The sequence below is a fragment of the Bos indicus x Bos taurus genome, chromosome 5 (genome assembly GCF_003369695.1).
Source record: "Bos indicus x Bos taurus breed Angus x Brahman F1 hybrid chromosome 5, Bos_hybrid_MaternalHap_v2.0, whole genome shotgun sequence".
NCBI lineage: Eukaryota > Metazoa > Chordata > Mammalia > Artiodactyla > Bovidae > Bos > Bos indicus x Bos taurus.
In genome coordinates, this window is record NC_040080.1 from 90,035,509 (window position 1) to 90,061,787 (window position 26,279).

Here is a 26,279-nt window from a genome sequence, read left to right on the forward strand (position 1 = left end):
GGACAGGGTGACTTCCTAGCTAACATTTGGTTGTGCCTGCTCCCTAGGCCTGGCCTGGCTGGGTGAGACAAGGCGGAAGGGGCGGGCAGAGGCCGCTGGGAGACTGGCAGGCGGCTGAGTGCAAGGGAGAGTGAGGGTGGGACGCTGCTTGTAAGCTGTGTGAACCAACCAAAGCCATGTCTTACCTGAATTGAGACAATAGACAGACATGGCCTCCTAAGCCCACACCATGTAGATTTGGAAACTCGTGTCTCCATTTGTTCCATCTGTGTCCTCACTCCTCAGAAGGACACTCGTCTTTGCCCTCTCCCCCGCAACCTGGTCACCCCTGGCTCTGACTTGTACCATCTTCTTTTGTTCTAAGTGTTGATGCTCATTATCAGTTACATATTTGTCCATGTCTCTGACTGAATGAAGACTTACTGAGCCCTGACGCATGCCAGACACTAATCATGGCTGTCTTGGCGGGTCGACTCCCGGAGGGCAAGCTCAACATTTGGGGGATCCTCTGTAACTGGTAACCACGGACCTGGTTCCAAAAATGAGTTGGGGAGGTGTGGGTTTTAGCAATGAGACAGAAAATTTTAAAAATAAACATATCTCTATTTTATTAACAATGTACAGTTTGCTGACTGAAAGAGGAAAGTAGTGTTTCTCAAAGTTCTAGGATTACTTAGCAGGACCCAGAGAGTTTGTTTAAAAACAGTAGCTGGGAATCTGCTTTGGAACAAGTTTGAGAATCACTGGCTCAGGCATGGAATGGGGCTGGGATTGTCTCGATCCTTCTGGCTCCTTAGGGTTCCAGGGAAGGACTCGTTTGACTTTTTATGAACAAGTTCAGCTGACTCCTCTGGGGGTTCCTCTTCTTCCTTTCTTTGCGTCACTGAGGCACTGAAAGGGTTAATACAGTTATGGGTTGGGGAGCAGCTGAGACATGGCCCCTGAGATGTGAGTGCCCACCCAGCCTACCCAGCTGTTTCCCCGGTTGACTCTGGGAGACCAGTCCAGGGCTGACCCAGATGTGGAACTGCTTAATACGACATTTCTGCCACATTCCAGGGGCTCTGCTGCTTTTCTTGCGAATCTTCCTCTTCTTTCACATCACAGAATTCTCCCTCTCCCTCCCGTCACTGTTTCCTGTCCTTCTTACCCATCCATGCTTCTTCCTCTCCACCCCTATCTTGGTTCCTTCCCAGAAACCAAATTATAAGCCCTCTCCTCTGTCAGCACCGCACTGGAAGTCTGCATGAGTCCCTGCTCGCTGCATCTCGGCACACACATGTGAACCACTATGTACTTTGTGCAGAAACAGGCTCTGAGCAAGGGAGGGCAGGGCAGTCTGAGTCGAGGTTAAGATTCTTCTCGGACTACACACAGTGCCTAGAGTGTGCGGGCATGTAGCTATCTTACCTGTCAGACAGAGCGCCCAGGGGAGACATGTGTAAAACAAAGCAGAGAAACCTTCTGGAGGAGGGGGTCTGCTGGCCTTTGAGAGACTCAGTCCCAAAGCCCAGGGGAAAGATGAAGAGCCCTTCCCCACAAGCTGAGAAGACATCCCAGTTAGCCTTTGATGAGGCAGGTTGCCAGAGCCAAGCAAACAGGGAGAACGGCACAGTTGGCCCGAGATGGGTTCCAGTTAGGAGACTAGCCACTACTGTGAACTGGAGAGCACAGCCAGGGGAGCTGATGAGGTGGGCAGGGTCACAAAGGGGTGAGTGGCCTGGACCCATGAAACAGGTGGACATGCAGATTTGAGGTAGGCCTGGGGCAGGCAGCCAAAGACAGGATGCACTTTTGGGAGTGGAAGCAGCATGTCTCCAGAGGTGCATACACACAGAGAATTCACAAAGACAGCAGCACAACCACCAGCCCAGGGGCAGCAGGAGCCTGGAAAGCGGCAGAGAACTTGCATTCAGGAGCAGGAGATTCTCAGGCCATAGAACTGAGATCCCAGGACAAGGCAGGCAGCACTGCCCTGAAATGTCGGGGATCGGCTTGACATCCAGGTAGGTGGTGCCCACCTGGCATGTGGGTAAAGAAGACAGAAGCAGCAGGGCTTGACTTCTACACCTGGTACTGTGATAAACTGAATACACGCATGTGGAGTTAGAAAAGGGAGAAGAAAATTGTATTCACCTAAATTCCCCTGGAAAAGAGAAAGTCTTTGGTGGGAGCAATATTTTGATAAGTGCTTAAATCTGAAGCTGAGATCCCAGTGAAGGGCTGGGTGTGGGTGGAAGAGCTCTGCGTGAGACAAAGAAGGAGTTTTTGCATTCTGCATGTTATATACAGAAAGAGAGGAAGAAAGGAGGCTGCTCTGTGGTGCTGTTCACTGTGAATCCCTGTCTTTGTCACCCTCCTAAATTTTCAGAAAGTTACTAACATCATGAAGCGCGTGCGGCCAAGTGGCATGTGTTTACTTGATATTTACGTGCATGCCTTTATGTGTGTCTGAAGAACAAAGGGGTTCGTGCCTCAGGTTGAAACAGATGCAGAGAAGGAGCTCAGAGAGGAGAGACACCACTATGGGGGTGCAGGAGTTGAGGGCAAGTTTAGCCCAGTCTCAGCAGGGTGCAGCCCCAGTCGATTTCTGGGTTACTGAATTCTGCCACACTTGTTTCGGTTATTCTCAATTCTGTTTGCTCAATTCTGTTGTATCCAAATCAACTAACAATAACAGCAACGCACCCACACACTTGGAATCGCTTTAGGAACCGAAGCCAGGTATGTATGTACTAGGTGGGCTATGCTGATGTCCAGCTGGGACTCTCAGGACCACTTCAGAGTAGGATCACAGCCGAGCACCAGCCTTCTTTGATGCTGCTGGGCCACCCTGTCTTCCCTCAGTCCCTGCCGAGAGGACAATGGCAGCACCAGCATCTTGCAGGCTTGGTTCCAGTTAGGTCTAGACTGGCAGGCATCAGTGCCCGCTCCCTGTCTAACTCATTCATTCATTCATTCTTTTGTTGCAGGATCTTAGTTCCCTGTGTGTGTGTGCTAAGCTGCTTCAGTCACATCTGACTCTTTGCAACCCCATGGACTACAGCCCGCCAGGCTCCTCTGTCCATGGGATTCTTCAGGCAAGAATACTGGAGTGGGTTGCCATGCCTGCCTCCAGGGGATCTTCCTGATCCAGGGATCGAACCTGGGTCTCCTGTATCTCCAGCATTGGCAGGCAAGTTTTTTACCACTAGGGCCACGTGGGAAGCCCCTTAGTTCCCTGACCAGGGATTAAACTGGGTCCCCGGCAAAGGAAGTGCCAAATCCTAACCATTGGACTACCAGGGAATTCCTATCCGGTCAGAGATCTTTAGATGGCGCATGGCCAGGGCCACAAGAGACAGCTGGCATTAGTAATGTAGAAGGGTTCCCTGAAGAACCTTGAGTCTTCAAGCCAAGAGAGGCAGAGTTGAACCTTCCTAACCAGAAAAGTCTTTTGTTGGCCCCACTGAGTCCCACTTCCCTCCCCTCAGCTGCTCTTCCCGGGGCCAGTTCTTGAAGGCGGTAAGGAAATAACAGTGCCAAAGATGGGCCCAGGTTTATCCTGAGATTTTTGGTCTCTCTCATCTCTCCATACCTGCACCTGGCTCACCTTGAGAACAACCCCCAGGCCTAGGGCAAGACACACTCTTGAGTAATTTAAATGCAAGTCCCAGGAAATAAGTGGAAAGAAAAGACTTCCATCCTGGTCTTCTGAGATGCCATGTGGAGTCTTTGAGAGAACTAGAATGGTGTTGGTGTGGGGACCCAAGCTCATGCCTGATGAGGCAGGTAAGCATCTGTCTGTCTGATGTGGTACAGTAAGTGAAAGTGTTAGTCATTCAGTCATGTCCGACTCTTTGCAGCTCTATGGACTGTAGTCCACCAGGCTCCTCTGTCCATGGAATTCTCCAGGCAAGAATACTGGAGAATTCCTCTTTTCCAAGGGAATCTTCCCAAACCAGGGATCGAACCTGGGTCTCCTGCATTGTGGGCAGATTCAGTGTGTTACAGTGAGTCATCATTAATGTTTGGAAAGATATCTGTTGGGCGGTTGGACACAGGGAGTGTTTACTCTGGCCCCTGCCCTTAATGGGCAGGTGTCCCTGAATCCAGATTGACCATCTGGCCTTGAACCTTACCGGGCCTTGAGGGACATCAAGCTTTTGTGGAAGGAGGACTGCACATCCAGTGCCAACAGGCGGGGAATGTCTGGGAAACCTCCTAGCTGGTCCCAGGACAGGCTGGTGGGGGTCTTCTTTTCTATGGGGTAACTGGAGGCAGCCACATCAATTTTCCACATGGCCTCCATCTGGTTCCCCTGCTGGCTGGGGTGTGAAGGCGGAAAGTACAAAAAGAGACGAAGTTAGACTTGCAGAAAGGGAGAGAATGGGGAGCAACAAGCTCTCCAGGGTTTTCTTCCCCTTCAGATAGTTGTCACCATCCTTCGTGTCACATCTCTTCCCTTCCCAACTCTCAGTCTCACCTGCTGGAGTCTCCTCTGGTTGAGGAACTACTGGAAAAGGCTGCCGAGATAGCCCCTGTTCCTCCGAGACATGCCCCGGGGCTGAAGCCCTGAGCCGGCCACACTAGGATGGTTGAGGTGTGGCTCACAATGTCTCTCTTTGAGCCCAGCGGTCACGGGGTGGGAAGGCTCCAGTTTATTTTTATGGACGGACCAATGCTCGGGGTAGAAATGGTTGTGAGTTCTCAGCTGTGAGTCCCAGGAGTCTCTCAGTTGCATAGTTTGAAACATACTTGGTCAGGCTGGCCCTTGAAGCCCACACACCACACACATACACACACCCTCATCTAGGCCAATGGCCAGAACTGGGCAGGGTGGCTGAGAAGCTGGGCTCCTTGCAACTCATGGGTGAGCTTTGCTTGTCTGTACCTTCACTGAGCTTCTGGTCCCCTCCCCAGTCTGCTCACCCCTGCTCCCTGATTCCCCACTCACCCAGCCAGCTGCCCCCGGCTTCCGTGCACCTACCGGGCCATCTGCTGGGGCACACGTGGCTGGTGCTTAGTCTTAAAGAGCTCCTGGGATCGCTTGCAGAAGGGGCTGCTGGAGTGGATGTGCCGCAGTAGGAATGGAGGAGGCTTGCTTTTCCTTGACTTTGGGGAGATGACCACAGGGGTGTGCAGGTTAACGTTCCACTCCTGGAGCTAAGAGAAACCAGCAGAGAGGCATCATCAGAGAGACAGGAATTTATCCTCTTTTAAAAGAATCCACCTGCCAATCCAGGAGATGCAAGAGACACAGGTTCGAACCCCTGGGTCAGAAAGATCCCCTGGAGGAGGGATGTTTACCCACTCCAGTATTCTTGCTTGGAAAATTCCAAGGTCAGAGGATCCTGCTGGGCTACAGTCCATGGAGTCACAAAGAGTTGGACATGACTGAGTGGCTGAGCACAGCCCAACACAACTGCTGCCTGACTTGGGGTTTAGCACAAAGGGGGAGGCCCCAGGAATCCCTCCAATTAGAGACCCCCTGGGACTTCAATGTATCACATTTCCTAGAAATGCCTTGAATTGCAATTTGCTGGTTTAGTTCCTGTTTTCTCCTTTGTTGTGGAGAATCCAGACAATGGGCAAAACAGCAAAGAAAAAACTAAAGAAGCTAGAGCAGCTGGAACTGTGAAGACTCATAGGGTTCATGACATGGGTCAGGTTGTGTCTGGAATGCTCTCTGTATCTAGTCATTCAGCCTCTGCCCTGGCCCTGGGCAAGGAGCTGGGGGAACCCTCACAGCCACCTAAAGAATTATATATATATGGTCCCTTTCCTTCTCAATCTCAAAACCAATTTAGCACGTCAAGACACCTACAGGAGGTGATCAAGACTAGTATAAGGAGACAGGAAACTGAGTTGGGAGATGGCTCCATGGCAAGGCTCTTCCAACTGCCTTGACTCAACTTCCAATGCTGAATCCCTCAGGACACTGCTTCCCCCAGACTCTGACCACTGCTGCTCAGGACTCAGGGGGGTTACCTCCTGGCCCGTCTTAGCAGATTCAGAGTCACTGCTAGCCATCAGCTAGCCTCCTGTGGGCCACATCAGCACTCAATGCTTTTCTGACCTTGGCAGCAAGGGAAAGAGTACAGGAAACTGCAGGCAGCCCTTAGAGAATAAAACTAGGTGAAACCCAATACAGTAAGACTCAGAATGACTTTGGACTCTCAACAGCAAAGCCAAAACCTGGAAGGCAACGATCAGTGCCTTCAAAATTGTGAGAGAAAATGAATTCTAATCTAGACTTCTCTATTCAGGCAAGCTGTCAACCTCAGTTAAGGGTAGATATTAAGTGAAGACATTTTCAGACAACCAGGGTCTCAGTGATTCTACCTGCTAGGAACCCTTTGTCAAGAAGTGCCTGGAGGAGGTGCTCCACTAAAACAAGGGAGACCCAGGATTGGAAGCAGGGGAGCTGTCCCCAGAGAGCAGTAAAGGGAGTCCCCAGCATGAGGGTGAAGAAGACCTGGAGACCAAGCCTGGAGAGCAACCAAGAGAGCAACCAGATCCGACAGGAGCTGGACAAGGAGACCCACGGGAGGAGGATCTGAGCACAGAGCTGGACTGCAGGCTCTGGCTACCTCCCCTGCAGAAGGGGCTTCCTTCTCTAACTCTTTTCTTTTTAAAATTTATTTATTTATTTTTGGCCGCACCTTGTGGCATGTGGGACTTTAGCTTCTCTGCCAGGGATTGAACCTGTGCCCCCTGCATTGCAAGCACGGAGTCTTAACCGCTGGACCACCAGGGAAGTCCCCTCCAGCTCTTTTTGAGGGTCCCTCAGATCCCCTGGAGAAGGGAAAGGCAACCCACTCCAGTATTCCGGCCTGGAGAATTCCATGGACTGTATAGTCCAATACAATCCATGGGGTCGCAAAGAGTCAGACACAAGTGAGCGACTTTCCCTTTCTTCCCTCTCTTGCTCTCCCCCCATGTATGGAGATTGGAAAACTTGCCTTCCTTCTACTCAGGCTGCCGCCTGCCTTCCCCTCTTCCTGGTTCAGAGGCTTTAATCTGCTCTCTGATTTCCCATCTGCTCTCCTGCCCCCAGGCACACCCCCACAGCCCCATAGCTCCATCCTGGCCCTGTTCCTGCTGGCCGTGCTGACCCCTGAGAAGGTCGCCAGGTGCGAGGCCCACCTTGGGGAACATAGTTGCCATGCTGCTCAGGCACCCTCTGCGCTTCTCCTCCAGGTCCTTCTGCTTGTCTGTCCACACCTGGAGCTGGAGTTTCTGCAGGTGGTCCACGTTTTCCAGGAAGAGGAAGAGGTTCTGGGCCTTGTAGGAAGCCCCAGCTTCTCGCACGACTTGTATATGGTTGATCACGTCTTGGCTGGAAAGAGAGGGAAGTGATTTAGTGGGTGAAGGGGCCTCCTCCTAGCCCCTATGCTATGCTATGCTAAGTCACTTCAGTCGTGTCCAACTGTGTGACCCCATAGACGGCAGCCCACCAGGCTCCCCCATTCCTGGGATTCTCTAGGCAAGAACGCTGGAGTGGGCTGCCATTTCCTTCTCCAATGCATGAAAGTGAAAAGTGAAAGTGAAGTTGCTCAGTCGTGTCCGACTCTTAGCGACCCCATGGATTGCAGCCTAACAGGCTCCTCCGTCCATGGGATTTTCCAAGCAAGAGTACTGGAGTGGGTTAATCGGCATGACTCTGTGTGTGTGAGAACTGGGGAAAACAGGGAGCAGAGGTGAGGTGGTGTCAGGTAAGGAGCCTTGGGCTGGGCTGGAAATAGGAAGTAAGGCCAATGGGGGAGCATGGCAGGCGGGTTATGGGCAGGGCAGTAGGACGACAGGAAGACAGCAGGAAGACTCCCAGAGGGAGAGCAGTGTTAAGTACTCCTCCTCCCACACCTCAGGGTTGCCCAAGGCTCTGAGGCTGGGTGTCCTGTGCAAGACCCTCTCTCAGGGGCATCATGTCCAGGCCTGGGTGATTCTCCCCACCCCATGCCCCACGCTACTTCTTTCTCATTGGGTTCTGGCTCTGCCCATGGGTGTGGGTGGTGCCAATGGTTGCCAGGGAAGACTTACCGGAGGCTCTGGAAGTGTCTGTAGCAGATGTACTTGTGGAAAAGGCACCACAGCTTGAGCGCATTCAGCTCCATGGTGGTGGTGGTGAGCTCCAGCGCCTTACCATGCAGGTAGTAGGGCAGCCCCAGTGTGTCCTCCTCAGTCAGGAGCCGCAGATTCCTCCTCTGGGCCTCCACGTCTATATGGTATACCTTCTCCTTCCGAGTTACCGGGGCTATATGCACAGGGGGCTGGGTCACCCTTCTTGGGGATGTACCCGTGACAGGAAAGGAGGCCGATTTCTTGGGCTTCACGGGAAGCCGGTGGGCCTGTGGTTTCTGGGTAAACTCGGCTGAACTCATGGACCTCTGGTTTCTTGGGATGGGCTGCTGGGCCTTAGGGGACCTGGGCACGCATGGCCTCCTGCCTTGGCGAGCAGATTGGGCCCGGCTTGGGGGAGGTGCCAAAGACGCGTCCTCCGAGTCCTTCCAGCGAATGATGGGCACGAAGATCATCCTCTCTGCGTCCTCTCCCGGCTGCTCCGGCTCCCTCCACGGGCCCCTGGGCTCCTGGTCCAGTCTCAGCCGCTGCTCCCTTGCTGCCTCCTCTGCCTCCCACTGCCGCAGCTTCTCCTCGTGCTCCTGCTCTAGCAGGGCCCACCTCTCCTGCCGCTGCAGCCACATCTCCTCCTCCTGCTGCCACTGCTGCCTCCGCCTCTCCCAGCTTAGCTCCTCTTCCCTGGCCTCTGCCTTGCTCTCCAAGGCCAACTTCCTCGACCTCTCTAGGGACAGCTGCTTCTGAAAATGGGACTTAATTTGGAGTACTTCCTTCTCCCAGGCCACTTCCTGGAAGAAGTCCTGGTCTTTGGCTCTGTCACCTGGGCTTTCTGCTGACAGTCTTTCCCATTTCTTAGGAAACATGTGATCCATGGAGGATGGCAACACAGGCTGAAGACTTTCAGCGTCCTTGCTCCTGTACACATCTGCAATCCTTGAATCCACGGTCATGGTGGAAAGAGGCTGATCTGGTGAAGGCATAGCACCACTGTCCCAGGCCATGGCCATGGGGCTTGGGGAACATGGTGAAAACTGCTCCTCCTTCTTGGGCTCCTGTTGGGTTTCCTCCATGACTGTGTCTTTCTTTGGGAGGGCTTCTTTCTTGTCAGGGTCTGGGAACTCAACCAAGACCCTGACTAAGTCTTCTGCTTGAGCTCCAGCAGACTGAATTTTCTTCAGCTGGAACTCTAGGGCATGCTTTATCAGGAGCAGGTCATGGTACTTTCCCCCTAAAATGTCTATCTGCTTTAGCAGGGCATCTCTCTTACTCTCGAGGACCTGGAGGGACTTCTGGAAGTACAGCTTCTGGTTGCTGAGTTCTTTGGTCATCTCTATTTTCAGGTGCCTGTATTTGGCCTCCAGGCTCCTGTTCTCCTTGTGCTGGAGGATCAAGGCCTTATTGAGGTTCTCCACCACAGCAGACATGTACCTGATGGCCCTAACCTCCCCTTGGTTGAACATGGTGGAGTCCAGGAGCTCCTGTAACATGGACTTCACCTCGGAGACCTTTACACAGGTAGTGTGCTTGTCCTGCAGCATCTGCTCTGGGCTCAGGGGCTGAGGGCAGGATATCGCTTTTTGTGGGCTCTGTTCCTGCCAGTCCTGCCAGAAGGTATGTTTGGACACTAGGAGAGGTAGAGAGAACAAAGACAATAAGCTCCCATGGATCCAAGGATTATACTGATTCTCCAGATCCTGCTTGGCCACATTCCCATCCAGCCCTCTTAGGGCTTTGGTAATAAGGAGCTGGGGCATTATATGAGGCCAGGGGAGATACTGTCGGGAGAGGACTCTGCTGGGCTCAGAGCTTACCTGTCAGGGTCTGTCAGCTCCACAGCACCTGTAGGGCCCAGAGGGGTCTGGACCTATTTGATCCAGTTCAACTCAATTCAACACACTCCTGATCCTCCATATTTCCCTGGAGTAGAGTTATTTTTCTAATCATGCTGTTCCCGGTACCTACTTTGTGCCCCTTTCCTTTGTCCTTCAATGAGAGTAGAGCAAAGGGAAATGAGAGACTCGATGCCTCCTTTGGTGGCTATGAGGGAGAGGGGTAACACCTTTTCCATCACCTCGATCCATTCATCCAGGGCTTCCTCTTCCTCCTCACTCTTCCTGTTCTTGATCTCATAGGTCAGGCTGTCACCTGAGAGAGAGTGGGAGATTCAGGCTGATAACAATCTGTCCTCTAGGGAGCCCGAAACAGTGGTAGAGCATGGGGGTAACCCCAGCAGACTTTGAGGTTAAATTAGTTTAACCTCTTATTAGCTGTATGATGTTGGGCAAATCACTTATTCCCCTGAGCCTTAGTATTCTTGCCAAAAAAGGGTTGGGTATGGATTAAATGAGATAACACAAGTGAAATGATTAACATGAGACCTGCCATGTAGAAAATATGCATAGATATTAAATTGTATTGTTGTATTACAAGGCCAAGCATGTGTCTGCCTTGTTATTTTTCTACGCTCATTGCCTAGCCTACTTATTTATTCTATCTGGACAATTAAATGAATTAACTGGAGTCAACAGCTCTGCTTAGTTTCTGGAGGCAGCTGAAGAACCACTGAACTGAGCACTCAGGAGCAGGGCAATGCGAGGAGGGTTAGAGCACATGCTTATACCATCTTCCTCCAACACTACAGCATCCACCACATCTCACACCAGACTGAGGTCTCTTGATGGGATAGTTCTGATCTTAAGAGGGGTAGCACCTGGTTCCAGGGCTGCATGCAGCTGGTCCACACCCAAATGGCTATACCAGTTGCTTACAGCTGGCATCCGTGCTCTTTGGCCTAGTATCCATTCAGTACTTTGAATATCACCCTTGAGTTCCTCTATGAAATAGCTAGTATGCTCCACCAAAAAAAGTATTAGAACTAATAAGTTCAATAAAGTTGCAGGACCTAAAATAAACACATAAAAATCAGTTGCATTTCCACACACTAACAATTAATTATCTAAAAAAGCAATAAAGAAAACAATCCCAATTAAAAAGCATCAAAACAATAAAATACATCAGAATAAATTTAATGGGAGTGTGTGAAAGATATCTACAGTGAAAACCATAAGACATTAATGAAAGAAATTGAAGAAAACACATATAAATGGAAAGATAACCCATGTTCATGGATCAAAAGAATTAATATTGTTAAAATCTCTATACTACCCAAAGTCATCTATATATTCAGTGCAATCTCTATCAAAATCCTGTAGCATTTTCCACAGAACTAGGAGAACAATCTTAAAATCCATAGGGAGCCACAAAAGACCCCAAATAGCCAAAGCACTCTTGAGCAACAAAAACAAAGTTGGAGGCATCACACTACCTGATTTTAAGCTATATTACAAAGGAAATCAGTCTTGAATATTCATTGGAAGAACTGATGCTGAAGCTGAAACTCCAGTACTTTGGCCATCTGATTCAAAGAAGTGACTCATTGGAAAAGACCCTGATGCTGGGAAAGATTGAAGACAAGAAGAGAAGCGGACGACAGAGGATGAGATGGTTGGATGGCATCACCAACTCGATGGAGATGAGTTTGAGCAAGCTCTGGGAGTTGGTGATGGACAGGGAAGCCTGGTGTGCTGTAGTCCATGCGGTCACAAAGAGTCTGACACAGCTGAGTGACTGAACGGAACTGACGGTAAACAAAACAGTGTGGCACTGACATAAAAACAGGCACAGAGACAAATGGGACAGAATCAAGAGCTCAAAAATAAATCCATGCATATACAGTCAGCTAGTATTTGCCAAGGGAACCAAGAAGACTCAGTGAAGAAAGGATAATCTCTTCAATAAGTGGCGCTGGTAAGCCTGTACATTCACATGCAAAAAAATTAAATTGGAGACTCCTGTCTTATGCCACTTACAAAAATTAACTTGAAAGGAATTAAATATAAACCCCCAAACCTTAAAACTCTTAGGAGAAAACTTAGGGGAAAAACTTTCTGATATTCATCTTGGCAATGACTTTTTTTTTATATATATGACATCAAAAGCAAGGCAACAAAAGGTTAAGTCACTTCAGTCGTGTTCGACTCTGTGCGACCCCATAGATAGCAGCCCAAAGCAAAAATAAATAAGTGGAACTACATCACACTAAAAAAGTTTCTGTACAGTAAAAGAAATGATCAACAAAGTGAAAAGGTTCAATCTACAGAATGGGAGAAAATATATACAAACCATATATCTAATAAAGGGTTAATATCCAAAATATCTAAGAAACTCACAAAACTCAAGAGCAAAACAAAACAAATAATCTGATTAAAAATGGACAAAGGGGACTTCCTTGGTAGTCCAGTGATTAAAAATCCACCCTGCAAAATGCAGGTTCAATCTCTGGTCAGGGAACTAAGATCCCACAGGCCTCAGAACAACTAAGCCCAAAAGCCCCAACTATGGAGCCTGCATAACACAGCAAAGATCCCTATGCAGTCAAATAAATAAATAAACATTTAAACATTAAAAAATTGACAAAGGATATGAATAAACATTTTTCTAAAGAAGATATACAAATAGCCAATGAGTATATGAAAAGGTGTTTAACATCACTAATCATCAGTTCAGATCAGTCACTCAGTCGTGTCCGACTCTTTGCGACCCCATGAATCTCAGCACGCCAGGCCTCCCTGTCCATCACCAACTCCCAGAGTTCACTCAGACTCACGTCCATCGAGTCAGTGATGCCATCCAGCCATCTCATCCTCTGTCGTCCCCTTCTCCTCCTGCCCCCAATCCCTCCCAGCATCAGAGTCTTTTCCAATGAGTCAACTCTTCGCATGAGGTGGCCAAAGTACTGGAGTTTCAGCTTTAGCATCATTCCCTCCAAAGAAATCCCAGGACTGATCTCCTTCAGAATGGACTGGTTGGATCTCCTTGCAGTCCAAGGGACTCTCAAGAGTCTTCTCCAACACCAATCATCAGGGAAAAGCAAATCAAAGTCACAATGAGATATTACCTCAGACCTGTTAGGATGGCAATTATGTAAAAGATACGAGATAACAAGTATTGGTGAGGACAGGAAGAAAAGGGGCCCTTGTGCACTGTTTATGGGAGTGTAACTTGGTATAACCATTTTGGAAAACAGTATGGAGGTTCCTCAAAAAATTTAAAATCGAATTACCATATAATCCAGCAATCCTACTTCTGGGTATATAACCATAGGAAACAAAATCACTGTCTCCAAGAGATATCTGCATGCGCATGTTCAGTGAAGCCCATGTTACAAGAGTCAAGGCATGGAAGCAACCTAAGTGTCAGTCAATGGATGAACGGATAATGAAAATGTGGTATATATAAAGAAATACAGATAGTCCCCAACTTCTGACTTTTTGACTTTACAATGTGAAAGTAATATGCATTCAGTAGAAATCTTTGAATTTTTATCTTTTCCCAGGCTAGCCATAAATGGTATGATACTCCTATGATGCTGGCACTAACAGCAAACTGCAGCTCTAAGTAGCCACACAATCACAGGAGTAAACAGCAAATACACTCGCAACCATCTGTATGCATACGGTCATCCTGTTTTTCACTTTCAGTATAGTCTTCAATAAATTATGTGAAATATCCAACACTTATTATAAAATAGGCTTTGTGTTAGGTGATAAGCTAACGGAAGTGTTCTGAATAGGATAGGCTAGGCTAACCTGTTTGGTCGGTTAAAGTGAAAGTGCTAGTCACTCAATTGTGTCCAACTCTTTGGGACCCCGTGGACTGTAGCCTACCAGGCTGCTCTGTCCGTGGAATTCTCCAGGCAAGAATACTGGAGTGGGTAGCCAATCCCTTCTCCAGGGGATCTTCCCGACCCAGGGATGGAACCCAGGTCTCCTGTGTTGCAGGCAGATTCTTTACCATCTGAGCCACTAGGGAAGGTTAGGTGTATTAGGTACATTTTTGATTTATGGTATTATAACTTAGGATAGGGTTATTGGGATGTACACCCATCATAAGCTAAGGAAGATCTATATTATTAAGTCACAACAGAGAAGGAAATCCTGCCACTCGTGACAATATGGATGGACCTTGAGGGTATTACACTAAATGAAATAAATCAGACAGGGAAATGGAAACAAAAAAATGCTGAGCTGACAGAAACAGAGAGTAAACTGGTGGTTATCAGAGGCTAAGAAGTGAGAGAAATGGGGAGATGTTGGTTAAAGGTACAGACTTTCAATTATAAGATGAATAAGTTCTGGGGATCTAATATACAGCATGGCGACTACAGTTAACGCTGTATTGTATACAGGCACACCTTGTTTAATGGCATTTTGTTTTATTGCTCTTTGCAAATATTGCATTTTTTAAAAACTGAAGCTTTGTGGAAACCCTGCATGGTCAGATGATGGTTAGCATTTTTTAGCAATAAAGTATTGTCAATTAAGGTATGCACATTGTTTGCTTAGATATAATACTATTATACACTTAATAGACTACAGTATAATAAAAACATAACTTTTATATGCACTGGGAAACCAAAAAATTCTTATGATTCACTTTATTGTGATATTTACTTTATTGTGGTGGTCTGGAACTAAACCTTCAATATCCAAATCTGAAATTTGCTAAGAGAGAAGATCTTAAATGCTCTTACCATACACACAAAAAAAGGGAAGCTGTGAGATGATGTGTTATTGCGATAATCATTTCACTGCATACATATACATATAAAATAATCACATGTACACTTAACATTTATACAATGTTGTTTGTCAATTATATCTCAATAAAGCTGGAAAAAGAAAACAGTGAGTTTGCATTTAGTTTCTGTCTCGCTAAAAAATGAGATATAATAATGAACCCATGACTTAGGCTTCATCACACAAGCATCTAATGTCACAATCTGTTATGTTTTGGACAATGACACATTTGTCTCTCTAGGGAGTAGAGGTGACGTGCTATGTCATGAGTGGGTGATGTTTTCACTGGCGAGGCACTACGATGTGTCTTTTGCTCCTTCTGCACCCACCACCCTGCCCTTGCTCCCATCAAAGGCTGGCCTAGGGTGGGGAAAGAAGGAGGTTGAGTGAGCTGGAACCAGAGTCACTAGGGGAAGGAACCCACCCTTAGGACTGCACCCCCCCTGCAAACTCACCCCAGTCACCTAGCCAGTGAAGAATTTCATACAAGTTCTTCTCTTTAGTCTTAGCATCTTCGGAGAAGGAGGATATTTTCTCCAGCAAGATGAATCTGTTCTTGCCCTTCTGCTGTGGCTGGGGAGGTTTCGCCTTTTTTTTAAAATCATATCCTAATTCTTCCTGGAAGCGGTTGATGACACAGTTGACATTGTCCAAGATTTCTGAGAGCTGGGAAGAAATATTCTACACGGGAAGCAGTAGATTGTAGTGTTTAGGAATGTAAACTCTGGCACCAGATGCCATGTTCCAGTTATGTGATCTTAAACAAGGCAGTTAAACCTCTCGGGGCCTCAGTTTTCTTATTTGTAAAGTGGGGATCATTATAATAACTATCTCACAGAGTTTTAATAAAGATTATATGAGCCAGTATTTGTAAAGCACTTAGGTCAGCACCTGGCACAGAAAGTAAGTGTTAGCTTTAATTACTCTCATTTCAATTATTAAGACCGGGTCAGGGAGAGAATACAAAAAATCCACAGTGAACATTTCTTCAGAATTTCAGAATTTGCAGGGACTTCTGGACATCTCTCCTCACAAGGATCCAGAGGCAACAGACTAGAAAAATGAGGCCCCAAGAAACCCAAGGATCAGAAAAGTGAAAGTGAAAGTCGCTCAGGTGTGTCTGATTCTTTGTGAGCCCATGGACTATACAGTTCATGGAATTCTCCAGGCAAGAATACTGGAGTGGGTAGCCTTTCCCTTCTCCAGGGGATCTTCCCCACCCAGGGATCGTACCTGGGTCTCCTACATTGCAGGCGGATTCTTTACCAGCTGAGCCACAAGGGAAGCAAGGATCAGAGATTCCCATTTAAAAATGAGAGTTTCTAGGGCTCAGCTTGGGGAGATTCTGATAGGTTGCCAAGAACAGACCTGAAATCATGAACTCTGGGCCCCTTCTGCCCTGGTATGGAGAAAGCAATGGCAACCCACTCCAGTACTCTTGCCTGGAAAATCCCATGGACGGAGGAGCCTGGTAGGCTGCAGTCCATGGGGTCGCTAAGAGTCGGACACGACTGAGCGACTTCACTTTACTTTTCACTTTCATGCATTGGAGAAGGAAATGGCAACCTACTCCAGTATTATTGCCTGGAGAATCTCAGGGACGGGGGAGCCTGGTGGGCTGCCGTCTATGGGGTCGCACAGAGTCGGACATGACTGAAGTGACTTAGCAGCAGCATCTGCCCTGGTAGGACCCACCACCATGGTCTCAGGGCCATCCTAGGGCTTCCCTTGGGCTGTCCTCTTCCTGGACCCATCGCTGGCCTCGGTGGGGGGGGCGGGGAGGGAGATTTGATTCCAGATCACCCTCCAGAGGCCAATCTATAGGAGGTGAATATTTTGCACTAAGCTATCCATAAACCCAGCTTGCTGAGGATCCTGAGGCCCCACAGGGGCCCAGAGCTGGAATCTTGCCCAAATCTGGCATCAGTCCCTGGCCTCCCCATCAGACCCCAACAGAAAGGTGACATTTTCATCTCAGGGGTTACCTCCTGAGCCCGAGTTAGCTGGGCAGCCTCAATCCTTGAGATGATGGCTTTCACTGACGCAGGGGTCACCAACTGTGGGGGTTTATCTTTCTCCATCTTGGATCACTCTGTCAGTCACAAAGACTTCCTGTGCCTCTGGTGCAGGGGCCTGCCTGAACACAGTGTTGGCTGCTTGGGGGTTAAGGACTCCAGGGCAGCTCCTGACCCCTCTTCCTAGCTGCAGCTCCCTGTAACTGCCAGGTGACAGGTTCCAACTGACCTTCTTTCTTCCAATGACATCATCAGGTTGACTGGAAGAATGACTTCCTGTCATCTATCTGCTTGATTATCTAGCTTTTTATCCATATCCATCACCTAATATATATTAACTTGGCCTACTGCTTTTTAAAAAATCATTAAATGCTATGCTCCCAAACTAATATTAATGGCTAAAAGTAGTAAAAAAAAAATTAGAAAAAGTTATTTTCCCAAAGAAGTTTTTTAAAAAAATTACAACTAACCAATAACTAATGGGAATACATTTCAATTTACACCAAGAGTCAGGGCTTAATCAATACTTTCACTAAAGATAATCATCATTACCAGAGGCCTTTTTAAAACAAATGATTAAAATGGACATTGTTTCATGCCCAGGACTAGAACTTTGCCTGGTATATAATAAGCACTTAATAAACATTTGTTGAATTAATGAATATGTAAGAAAAATACATATATGTGCAAATTATTCTTCCATGCTTCCGGGCTTCCCCAGTGGTTCAGACTGTAAAGTGTCTGCCTTCAATGCAGGAGATCTGGGTTCGATCCCTGGGTTGGGAGGATCCCCTGGAGAAGGACATGGCAACCCACTCCAGTACTCTTGCCTGGAAAATCCCAAGGACGGAGGAGCCTGGTAGGCTACAGTCCTTGGGGTCGCAAAGAGTCGGATACGACTGGGTGACTTCACTTCACTTCATTCTTCCATGCTACTGAAACATTTAACAGTTAAGGAATTAAACATTGTAAGTTCAGTTCTCAGCAGTGCGATAGCCACTTAAAAACATGTCACCTGACACCCACCCGTCTTTTACATACTATCATTCCTTCACTATGGGCTTCTCCTATGGCTCAAGCTTATTCAAAGTTAATTCTTTCATTGTCTCACTCCTGCAATGAACACTTATTGGTAACATTTAATGTTTCAGGCATGAAGCTAGGTGCTAGAAATACAGAAGAGTGAGACCTAGTTCTGCCTTTGAGGTACTCACATCCTGCTTTATGGATTCCTATCCATACATCTGGCACTGGATTCCTTTAATCCCTTGTGATTTCAGAGCATGTTGTAGTTTACAAATAACTTATTCATCCTTACAAACATGTTTGAGAGCCAGCTGAGGCTCAGAGTTATGAGATTTATCTAAAGTTACAGGGCTAGCAAGTACAGAATCAGGACTTCAACCTGCTTTTTTGATTCCCCGTCTGGGGTCCCTTCCTCTTTTTTCCTTTCTCTCCCTCTCTACTTTTTCTTTCTCTTGAAGATGATCATGCTACTGCTGCTACTGCTAAGTCACTTCAGTCGTGTCTGACTCTGTGCGACCCCGTAGACGGCAGCCCACCAGACTACCCCGTCCCTCGGATTCTCCAGGCAAGAATACTGGAGTGGGTTGCCATTTCCTTCTCCAATGCATGAAAGTGAAAAGTGAAAGTGAAGTCGCTCAGTCATGTCCGACTCTTCGAGACCCCATGGACTGCAGCCTACCAGGCTCCTCCGTCCTTGGGATTTTCCAGGCAAGAGTACTGGAGTGGGGTGCCATTAAATAGATGATCTAAATAAGCTAATTAAAAGATAGATTATAAGATTCAATTAAGAAAAACCCAAGACTCAAACTATGTTCTGTCTACAGGAAACACACTTTAAATAAAAAGACACACATTGGTTAAAAGATGGAAAGAAATAAACTATGCCAATACTAGTCAAAAGAAAGCTAGAGTGACTACATCAATTTCAGATTTTATTTTATTTTTTACTTTTTGGCCACATGGCACGGCATGTGGGATCTTATTTCCCTGACCAGGGATTAAACTAGCACCTGCTACATTGGAAACTTGGACCGCCAGGGAAGTCCCAATTTCAGATTTTAGAACAAGAAAGATTAGCAAAGTTAAAAAGGGAGGTGTCCTTTTTAAATCCATAAACTCCATGATAGAGGTGTCAACTAATAAAAGTGATGTAATCCTATATATATTTGAACCTAATAACAGCTTCAAAATACATGAAGCAAAAAACTTACAGAAGTGAAAGGAGAAATGGATAAATCCACAATTTCTGTTAGAGACTTCAACGCTTTTCTTTCAGCAACTGGAAAAAGTAGAGAAAAAAAAAGCAAGGATACAGAAGTTTTCAAAAATACTGTCAACCAACTTGACTCAATTGACATTTATAGAACACACCACCAAACAACAGCAGGATGCCTTATTTCCAAATGCATATGGAATAATAATCTGGACCATAAAACAAATATCAATAAGCTTAAGATTAGAATCATACAAAATCTGTTCTCAGATCACAATGGAATTAAACCATAAGCCAATAATTAAGAGGTATGTGGGAAAATTCCCAAATGTTTGCAAATTAAACAACATACTTCTATACAACTCATGAATCAAAGAAGAAATGACAAGGAGAACTATGAAGTATTTTGAACTGAGTGAAAATGAAAAATTGACATATTAAAATTTATAGGATGCTGCTAAAGTAGTGCTTAGAGTAAGAAACTAGATAAGTAATTACAGAGAAACTGAAGCAGAAGGGAATCGTATGGATAAGAGTAAATAAATAAAACAAACAAACAAAGATAGAGAAAATCAGTGCAATCACCCAAATCTGGTTCTTTGAAAAGATTAATAAATTGATAAAGCTCTATCCAGCTTTCATCAGGGGGGAAAAAAGACACAATTTACCAACATCAGGAATAATAAAGGGGACATCACTACAGACTCTATAGTGGGAAATAATGAGAGTATTATGAAAAAACTTTATGCCAATAAACTTGATAAATTAGATGAAATAGGCAAATTCCTTGAAGGATACAACCTATTAAAGCTCAATAAGAAAGCAAAACCCTGAAAAACCCTGTATCTACTAAAGAAATTGTAATTAAAAACCTTTCCCTTAAGGAAGACTCCAGCCCCAGATAACTTCATTGGTAAATTTTGCCAAAGATTTAAGGAAAACATAATACAATTCTATATACACTATTTGAGAAAGTTGAACAGTAACGGAATACTTCTCAAATCATTTTATGCAGTTAGCATTGTCTTGCTACAAAAAACAAGACAGAATATTATAAAAGCACAGACCTGATATAGACATAAAAGAAAAGAAAATAGAAGCCCTTGACAGGAAAAAAATTATTTGCAAAACATGTATTTGATAAAGGACTTGTATTCAGAATATATAAAGAACCACTATGACTCAATTACAAAAAGGAAAACAATCCAGTTGTTAAATGGGTAGAAGATGTGAATAGACACATCACTGAAGATATTCACGGGCTTCCCTGGTGGTCCAGTGGTTAAGAATTCGCCTGCCAATGCAGAGGATACGGTCTGATCCCTGGTCTAGGAAGATCCCACAGGCCAAGGGGTAACTAAGCCTGTGGCCACAACTACTGAGCCTGTGCTCCAGAGCCCGGGAACCACAACTGCTGAAGTCCACACAGAGAGAAGCCATCCCCAGTGAGAAGCCCGCACCACAGCCGAGTAGTCCCCCTCTTGCTGCATGTAGCACAAGACCCAGCACAGCCAAAAATACATAAATAAATCTTAAAAAAAGAGAAGGTTCTCAAAAGGTAAGTAGGCAATAAAAAGATTCTCGACATCATTAGTCATTAGGGAAATACACATAAAATCACAACTTGTTAGCCACAATAAAAAGCGTGAACACACCAAGTGTTGAGGAGGATGTTGGCATGTGAAATCCTCGTTTATTACAGGTGAGCATGTAAAATGGTATGGCCACTTAGAAAGCTGCTTGGCAGTTTAAAAAAAAAAATTAAATATCTATTCCATACAATGCAGCAAGCCCATTCCTAAGTATTCACCCAAGAGAAATTAAAACATATCCATACAAAGACCTATACACAAATATTCATAAACAGCTCTATTTGTTATAGCTCAAAACTATAAACAATCTAAATGTCCATCAACTGGTAAATGGATAAACAATGAAATGTACCACTCTGTATTTTTAAAAAAGAATGAACTACTGATACATGCAACAACATGGATAATCTCAAAAGCTTCATACCAAGCGAAAGAAGGGCAGACACAAACTACTACAAACTATACACTCCACTTTTATGAAATTCTAGAAATGTAAAACTGCTGTGACAGAAAGGAGGTTAGTTGATGCCAGGAGCCAGATGAGGGAGATTCAACTGACTGCAAAATGGAACAAAGAAGGTCTCTGAGGGAAGGAACTGTTTTATGTCATGATTAATTCACTGCACCCTACACTTCAAATTGGTGAACTTTATTATGGGTAAACTATACGTCAATAAAGCTGATTTTAAAAAAAAATTATTTATTTATTTGGCTGTACTGGGTCTTAGTTGCTGTGTGTGGGCTCTAGTTCCCTAATAAGTGAAGTCGCTCAGTCGTGTCCGACTCTTTGCAACCCCATGGACTGTAGCCTACCAGGCTCCTCCCTCCATGGGACTCTCCAGGCAAGAGTACTGGAGTGGGGTGCCATTGCCTTCTCCAGGGTTCCCTAATAACTAGGGATCAAACCCAGGCCCCTTGCTTTGGCAGTGCAGAGTCTTAGCCATTGGACCACAAAGGAAATCCCAAAGCAGACTTTTATATACTTTTTTAAACTTTAAAAATCATTTATTTTTGACTGCTCTGGGTCTTTGTTGCCACACACAGCCTTTTTCTAGTTGCAGTGCACGGGCTTCTCATTGCAATGGCTTCTCGTGTTGCGGAGCATAGGCTCTACAGGGTGTAGGCTCAGTAGAGGCTTCAGAGACGTCCCCCAAACTGATTTTTAAAAATGTAATGTTCTATAATGTTCAAGGCTGTGGAGGGATTGTGGGCAGACAGCACAAAGGACTGGAAGTTAGTCAGGAGGGTATAAGGAAAGAACTCTTTCTCTTTGCTCAGGTGGCAAGTCTTCCCTATTTCATTCCCTTTACCATTGAGGCTGGGACGCTCCCTCCTCCAAGCCCCTCTCCCATGCAGGCCAATAGCAGAACCTTCACCACAGTTCAAGGGTCACACTAATTGATCACCAGCTCAAAAGAGATGTTTGCAAACATTTAAAAAAGCAGCTGGGGACTTTCCTAGTGGCTCAGTGGTTAAGAATCCGCCTGCCAATGCAGGAGACACCGGTTCGATCCCTGGTCCGGGAAGATCCTACGTGCCAAGGAGCAACAAAGCCCTCGCGCCACAACTACTGAGCTTGTGCTCTACAGCCTGGGAGCTGCAACTATTGAAGCCCACACGCCCTAGAGGCCCTACTCTGCAACAAGAGAAGCCACTGCAATGAGAAGCCTGTGCACCACAATTAGAGAGTAGTTCCCGTTTGCCACAACTAGAGAAAAGCCTGCATAGCAATGAAGACTCAGAACAGTCAAAAGAAATAAAAATAAGTACATAAAATTATAAAAAAAAACCCAGCCAACCCCCTTCTGCAAGCAAAGCCTTTTGTAGAACTTCACTATCTAAAACAGACACAAGCAATGTCTTATTAGAACACATTTGTAAGTTCAACTTCCTATCTCTGTTATAAAATCATTCAATGTCAACTAGCCTGTTTTGACAAAACCAAAAATTTGAAATGTAGGACATCTGAATGTTCATATTTTTAAACTACTGTTTTACAAATAGTTAAAAGATATTTAAAGTTTCTGGGTAAAAATGGTAGATTGAACACATGTATCTAATTTTGCTCTACTAAAAATACACTAAAACTATAGCAAAGGGATTTGTTTTTTAGGGCATAAATGCACAAAGACAGGAAAACAGGAGAGGAGACAAGAGTGAAATACTTTAGGAAGCTAGATGAGTGGTTTCTGACAGAACAGAGAAGGATGAATCCTTGGACTGTAGTGTGGCAACCATATGGCAAATGGAATTGGTTGTGCCAGACTGCTGACCACCCCGAAAAGGCAGGCCTAAAGATGGGACTCCAGAGGTTCCCCGCAGTGAAGTTCTTAGAGACAAGTCCACTCACGTACCTGAGCCCACAGAGCACAACTGCTTCTAACTGGGATTTTGGTAACCCATCCTTAATGTGAGCAGACAACAAAGGATTATAAAAGCAAAGAATATACATGAAAGAAACCAGAATCACAGGAAAAGAAATTTAGAGAAAACAGCAATTATGTGAAAGAAGAAAATTTAAACAAAAGGATCATTAATAGTGTCAGAGATGTGTGCACGTGCTCAGTGGCGTCTGACTCTTTGAGACCTCGTGGACTGTCAGCCACTGGGCTCCTCTGTCCATGGGATTTCCCAGGCAAGAACATTGGGGTGGGTTGCGATTTCCTTTTCCATCTGAATTACAGGAGTTACAAAAAAGAAATGAGAGAAAATGGCAGGGAGGAAATCACAAATGGGTGAGTCCATGGCTAAGATTCCATGCTCCCAATGCAGGGAGCCTAGGTTCGATCCCTGGTTGGGGAACTAGATCCCACGAGCCACATCTAAGAGTCTGCATGCCATAACTAAAGATCCCTTGTGCTACAACTAAGATGTAGTACAGTCAAATAAATAAATAAAATTTTAAGAAACATTATTTCCCAGAAGTCATTGAGTGCCCAGCACTACAAATAGCCTCTCCCAGACATATCACTGTCATTTCAGAAAACTGAAGACAAGGAGAAGTTCAGAGGGAGGGGGAAAGTCACTTATGAAGGATAAGGAATTAAAAGACTTTGGACATCTCAAGAGCAGTGATGGAAGCTAGAAAGTGATATCACAATGCCATCATAATTTCAAAGAAATTCAGGCCCAGCCAAACAATAGAGCAAGTGTCAGAATAGAATAATGGTAATGTCAAATGTGCAGTTTCCAAATAATTTACCTTCTCCTTTCTGGGGAAGCTTCTAGAAGATGGTCTCCTCAAGAGGGTATAAGTTAAAAAAGAGAAAGATATTGAAAATGGCAAATAAAAGACCTAACAAAGGAGAGAGGGAAAGAAAATGCCTAGAAGGATGAGAAAGGAGATGCTAGGTGAAGCAAGGGGGTGGGAGGATAAACATATTGGAGCAGGTCAGAAGGCTCCAGATGTCATCAAGAAGATGAAATTGATAGGATATCTCCTGTATCTACACATTCTGAGAAGAGATTTAGGCAACTGCGGGAAGATTCTGAGGCAGATTTTGTGATAAACACATAGAAAACTAAACAAATGAAAAAACAAGATAATTACTAATTCCAGGAAACATAAAAAGTGCAGGAAAGGAAGAGTAATCAAAGTTTTTTACAAGGCTCAATTGTGAATAGCATATGTAGTCACAGCATCGTAAGAACTGAAAATTCAACGAACAAAAATCATCAAATTTATTTTGGCAGATAGGAGATAAGAAGAAGGTATGAGCAGTGGGGAGAGAGGAAGGGGAAAGAGTTAAATCCTCAATCCTGCCCCTATTATTTGTGGGGCCTTCGACAAGGCCCCACAAGATTACAGATGGAGACTCACACACTACATATCTTAATGTTACAAACTAAGACAACACACTGTTAAAGAAAATACCTTCCAAGCTCCTAACTTAACAAATATACTTTCCTAAGGACCTACCTAAAAGGCCAGGCTCTAAATTACAATTTTGGGAATCCTGAGTTCTACAGTAGAAAATAGCAGCCCCTAGCCTCTGACTCTTGCCTGACCCCCTTCCTTTCTGCCCTTGCCTCTGTCCTGCAATGAGAGAGCCTCGCATAAGGTCCTGTGGACATCCCAGCTTGTGCTCATTCCTCTTGCTTGAATAGCTGTTCCCTGGCTACCCCTCAGTCCTAGGAATGCCCACATTATCAGCATGGTCTCCCTGGGGAGGAAAGACCCAAGGAAGAAGCTGGTGCAGGCCCAGGAAGCAAGCTGGGCAGGGAATCCCAGGGTTCCAGGTATTCAGAATATCATCTATTAGAGGGTAAGTGGGCTTTGAGTCTGGAGGAGGGCATGGCAACTCACTCCAGTATTCTTGCCTGGAGAATCACTTGGACAGAGGAGCCTGGCAGGCTACAGTCCATAGGGTTGCACAGAGTTGGACACCACTGAAGCGACTTAGCATGCAAGAACGGGCTTTGGGTAGGCACATTCCCTTGGGTGCCTCACTCTGAACGGAGGGATACAGCTGGAGGAGGGTCAAAGCTATGAAGATAAATGCCAAAAGAAACAGTTTAAAAGAGCTGAATATGGCTGAAGAGGTAGAGATGATGGAGGAAGGGCTCTGCTGTGTCTATGTATTCTTAAAAATTATCTCATTTAAAAAAACACTGTAAAAATAAAATATGATTAATAAAAGTTTATGGAGCCCCTGAACCATTGTGTTATGCCTAGAGGTCTCAATAACAACATTTGAAAGCAACAGGACTAGACCCTCTTTGAGCCCATCTAGTATTACAATGCGGAGAAGGCAATGGCACCCCACTCCAGTACTCTTGCCTGGAAAATCCCATGGACGGAGGAGCCTGGAAGGCTGCAGTCCATGGGGTCCTGAGGGTCGGACACGACTGAGTGACTTCACTTTCACTTTTCACTTTCATGCATTGGAGAAGGAAATGGCAACCCACTCCAGTGTTCTTGCCTGGAGAATCCCAGGGATGGGGGAGTCTGGTGGGCTGCCGTCTATGGGGTCACACAGAGTTGGACACGACTGAAGCGACTTAGCAGCAGCAGCAGTATTACAATGAAAACCACATGGTTTGCGAATTCCCTGGTGGTCCAGTGGTTAGGGTCGTCCCTTCCACTACAGCCGGCAGAGGTTCCAACCCTGGCTCAGGAACTAAGATCCCCACAAGCTGTATGCTGCCAAAAAAACACTCCCAAACCAACTCCCTCCAAATGAAGTTTCTCTCTGCAGTGGCCTTAAGAATGACTCTCTCTTCCTTTCCGCCTGTTTGTCACCTTTAGAACTTCTACTTCCTATTGGTTGTTTTCCTATCTCTCACCGGCTAGGCTCTCAGCTTCCGGCAATCGGACGCAGGTGAGAGTTCTTTGTATCTTCAATATCTAGCACTGTACAAAGCACAGAGCACAGGCTCAGCTAAGGGTGAATAAATAAAGAAAAAAGGAAATACCTTTACCTGGGCTTTGGAGGGAAGATGTTCCACCTTTCTGCACCCGAATGCCTGGAGCTCTGTAAGTTACTAGCCCTGAGACGTTGAACAGTCATTAAATAGCTTTAGGCTATAATTCCTTTCGGAGAAGGCAATGGCACCCACTCTAGTACTTTTGCCTGGAAAATCCAGGAGAAGCCTGGTGGGCTGCAGTCCATGGGGTCGCTAAGAGTCGGACACGACTGAGCGACTTCACTTTCACTTTTCACTTTCATGCACTGGAGAAGGAAATAGCAACCCACTCCAGTATTCTTGCCTGAAGAATCCCAGGGACGGGGAAGCC

At 45.8% G+C, this 26,279-nt stretch overlaps 1 protein-coding gene across 4 annotated transcripts; it reads right to left on the reverse strand.

Annotated features, from left to right (window-relative positions):
• Positions 1 to 582: 582 nt before the first annotated feature.
• FAM186B (family with sequence similarity 186 member B) lies at positions 583 to 26,148 on the reverse strand. 4 transcript variants are annotated; one of them, XM_027542769.1, is made up of 8 exons: positions 25,964 to 26,148; positions 18,949 to 19,016; positions 10,021 to 10,203; positions 8,023 to 9,682; positions 7,129 to 7,321; positions 4,970 to 5,145; positions 4,122 to 4,307; positions 583 to 891 (listed from the first exon to the last, which is right to left on the reverse strand). In XM_027542769.1, the coding sequence occupies exons 3-8, from the start codon at positions 10,124 to 10,126 to the stop codon at positions 741 to 743; spliced, it is 2,472 nt and encodes an 823-aa protein (XP_027398570.1). In that variant the 5' UTR covers positions 10,127 to 10,203; positions 18,949 to 19,016; positions 25,964 to 26,148; the 3' UTR covers positions 583 to 740. The 4 variants fall into 4 exon arrangements, with proteins under 4 accessions (XP_027398570.1, XP_027398571.1, XP_027398569.1 ...); XM_027542770.1 differs by lacking the exons at positions 18,949 to 19,016; positions 25,964 to 26,148 and adding exons at positions 15,152 to 15,377; positions 16,682 to 17,487 and having other exon boundaries at positions 4,970 to 5,139; positions 7,120 to 7,321; XM_027542768.1 differs by lacking the exon at positions 18,949 to 19,016.
• Positions 26,149 to 26,279: the final 131 nt, after the last annotated feature.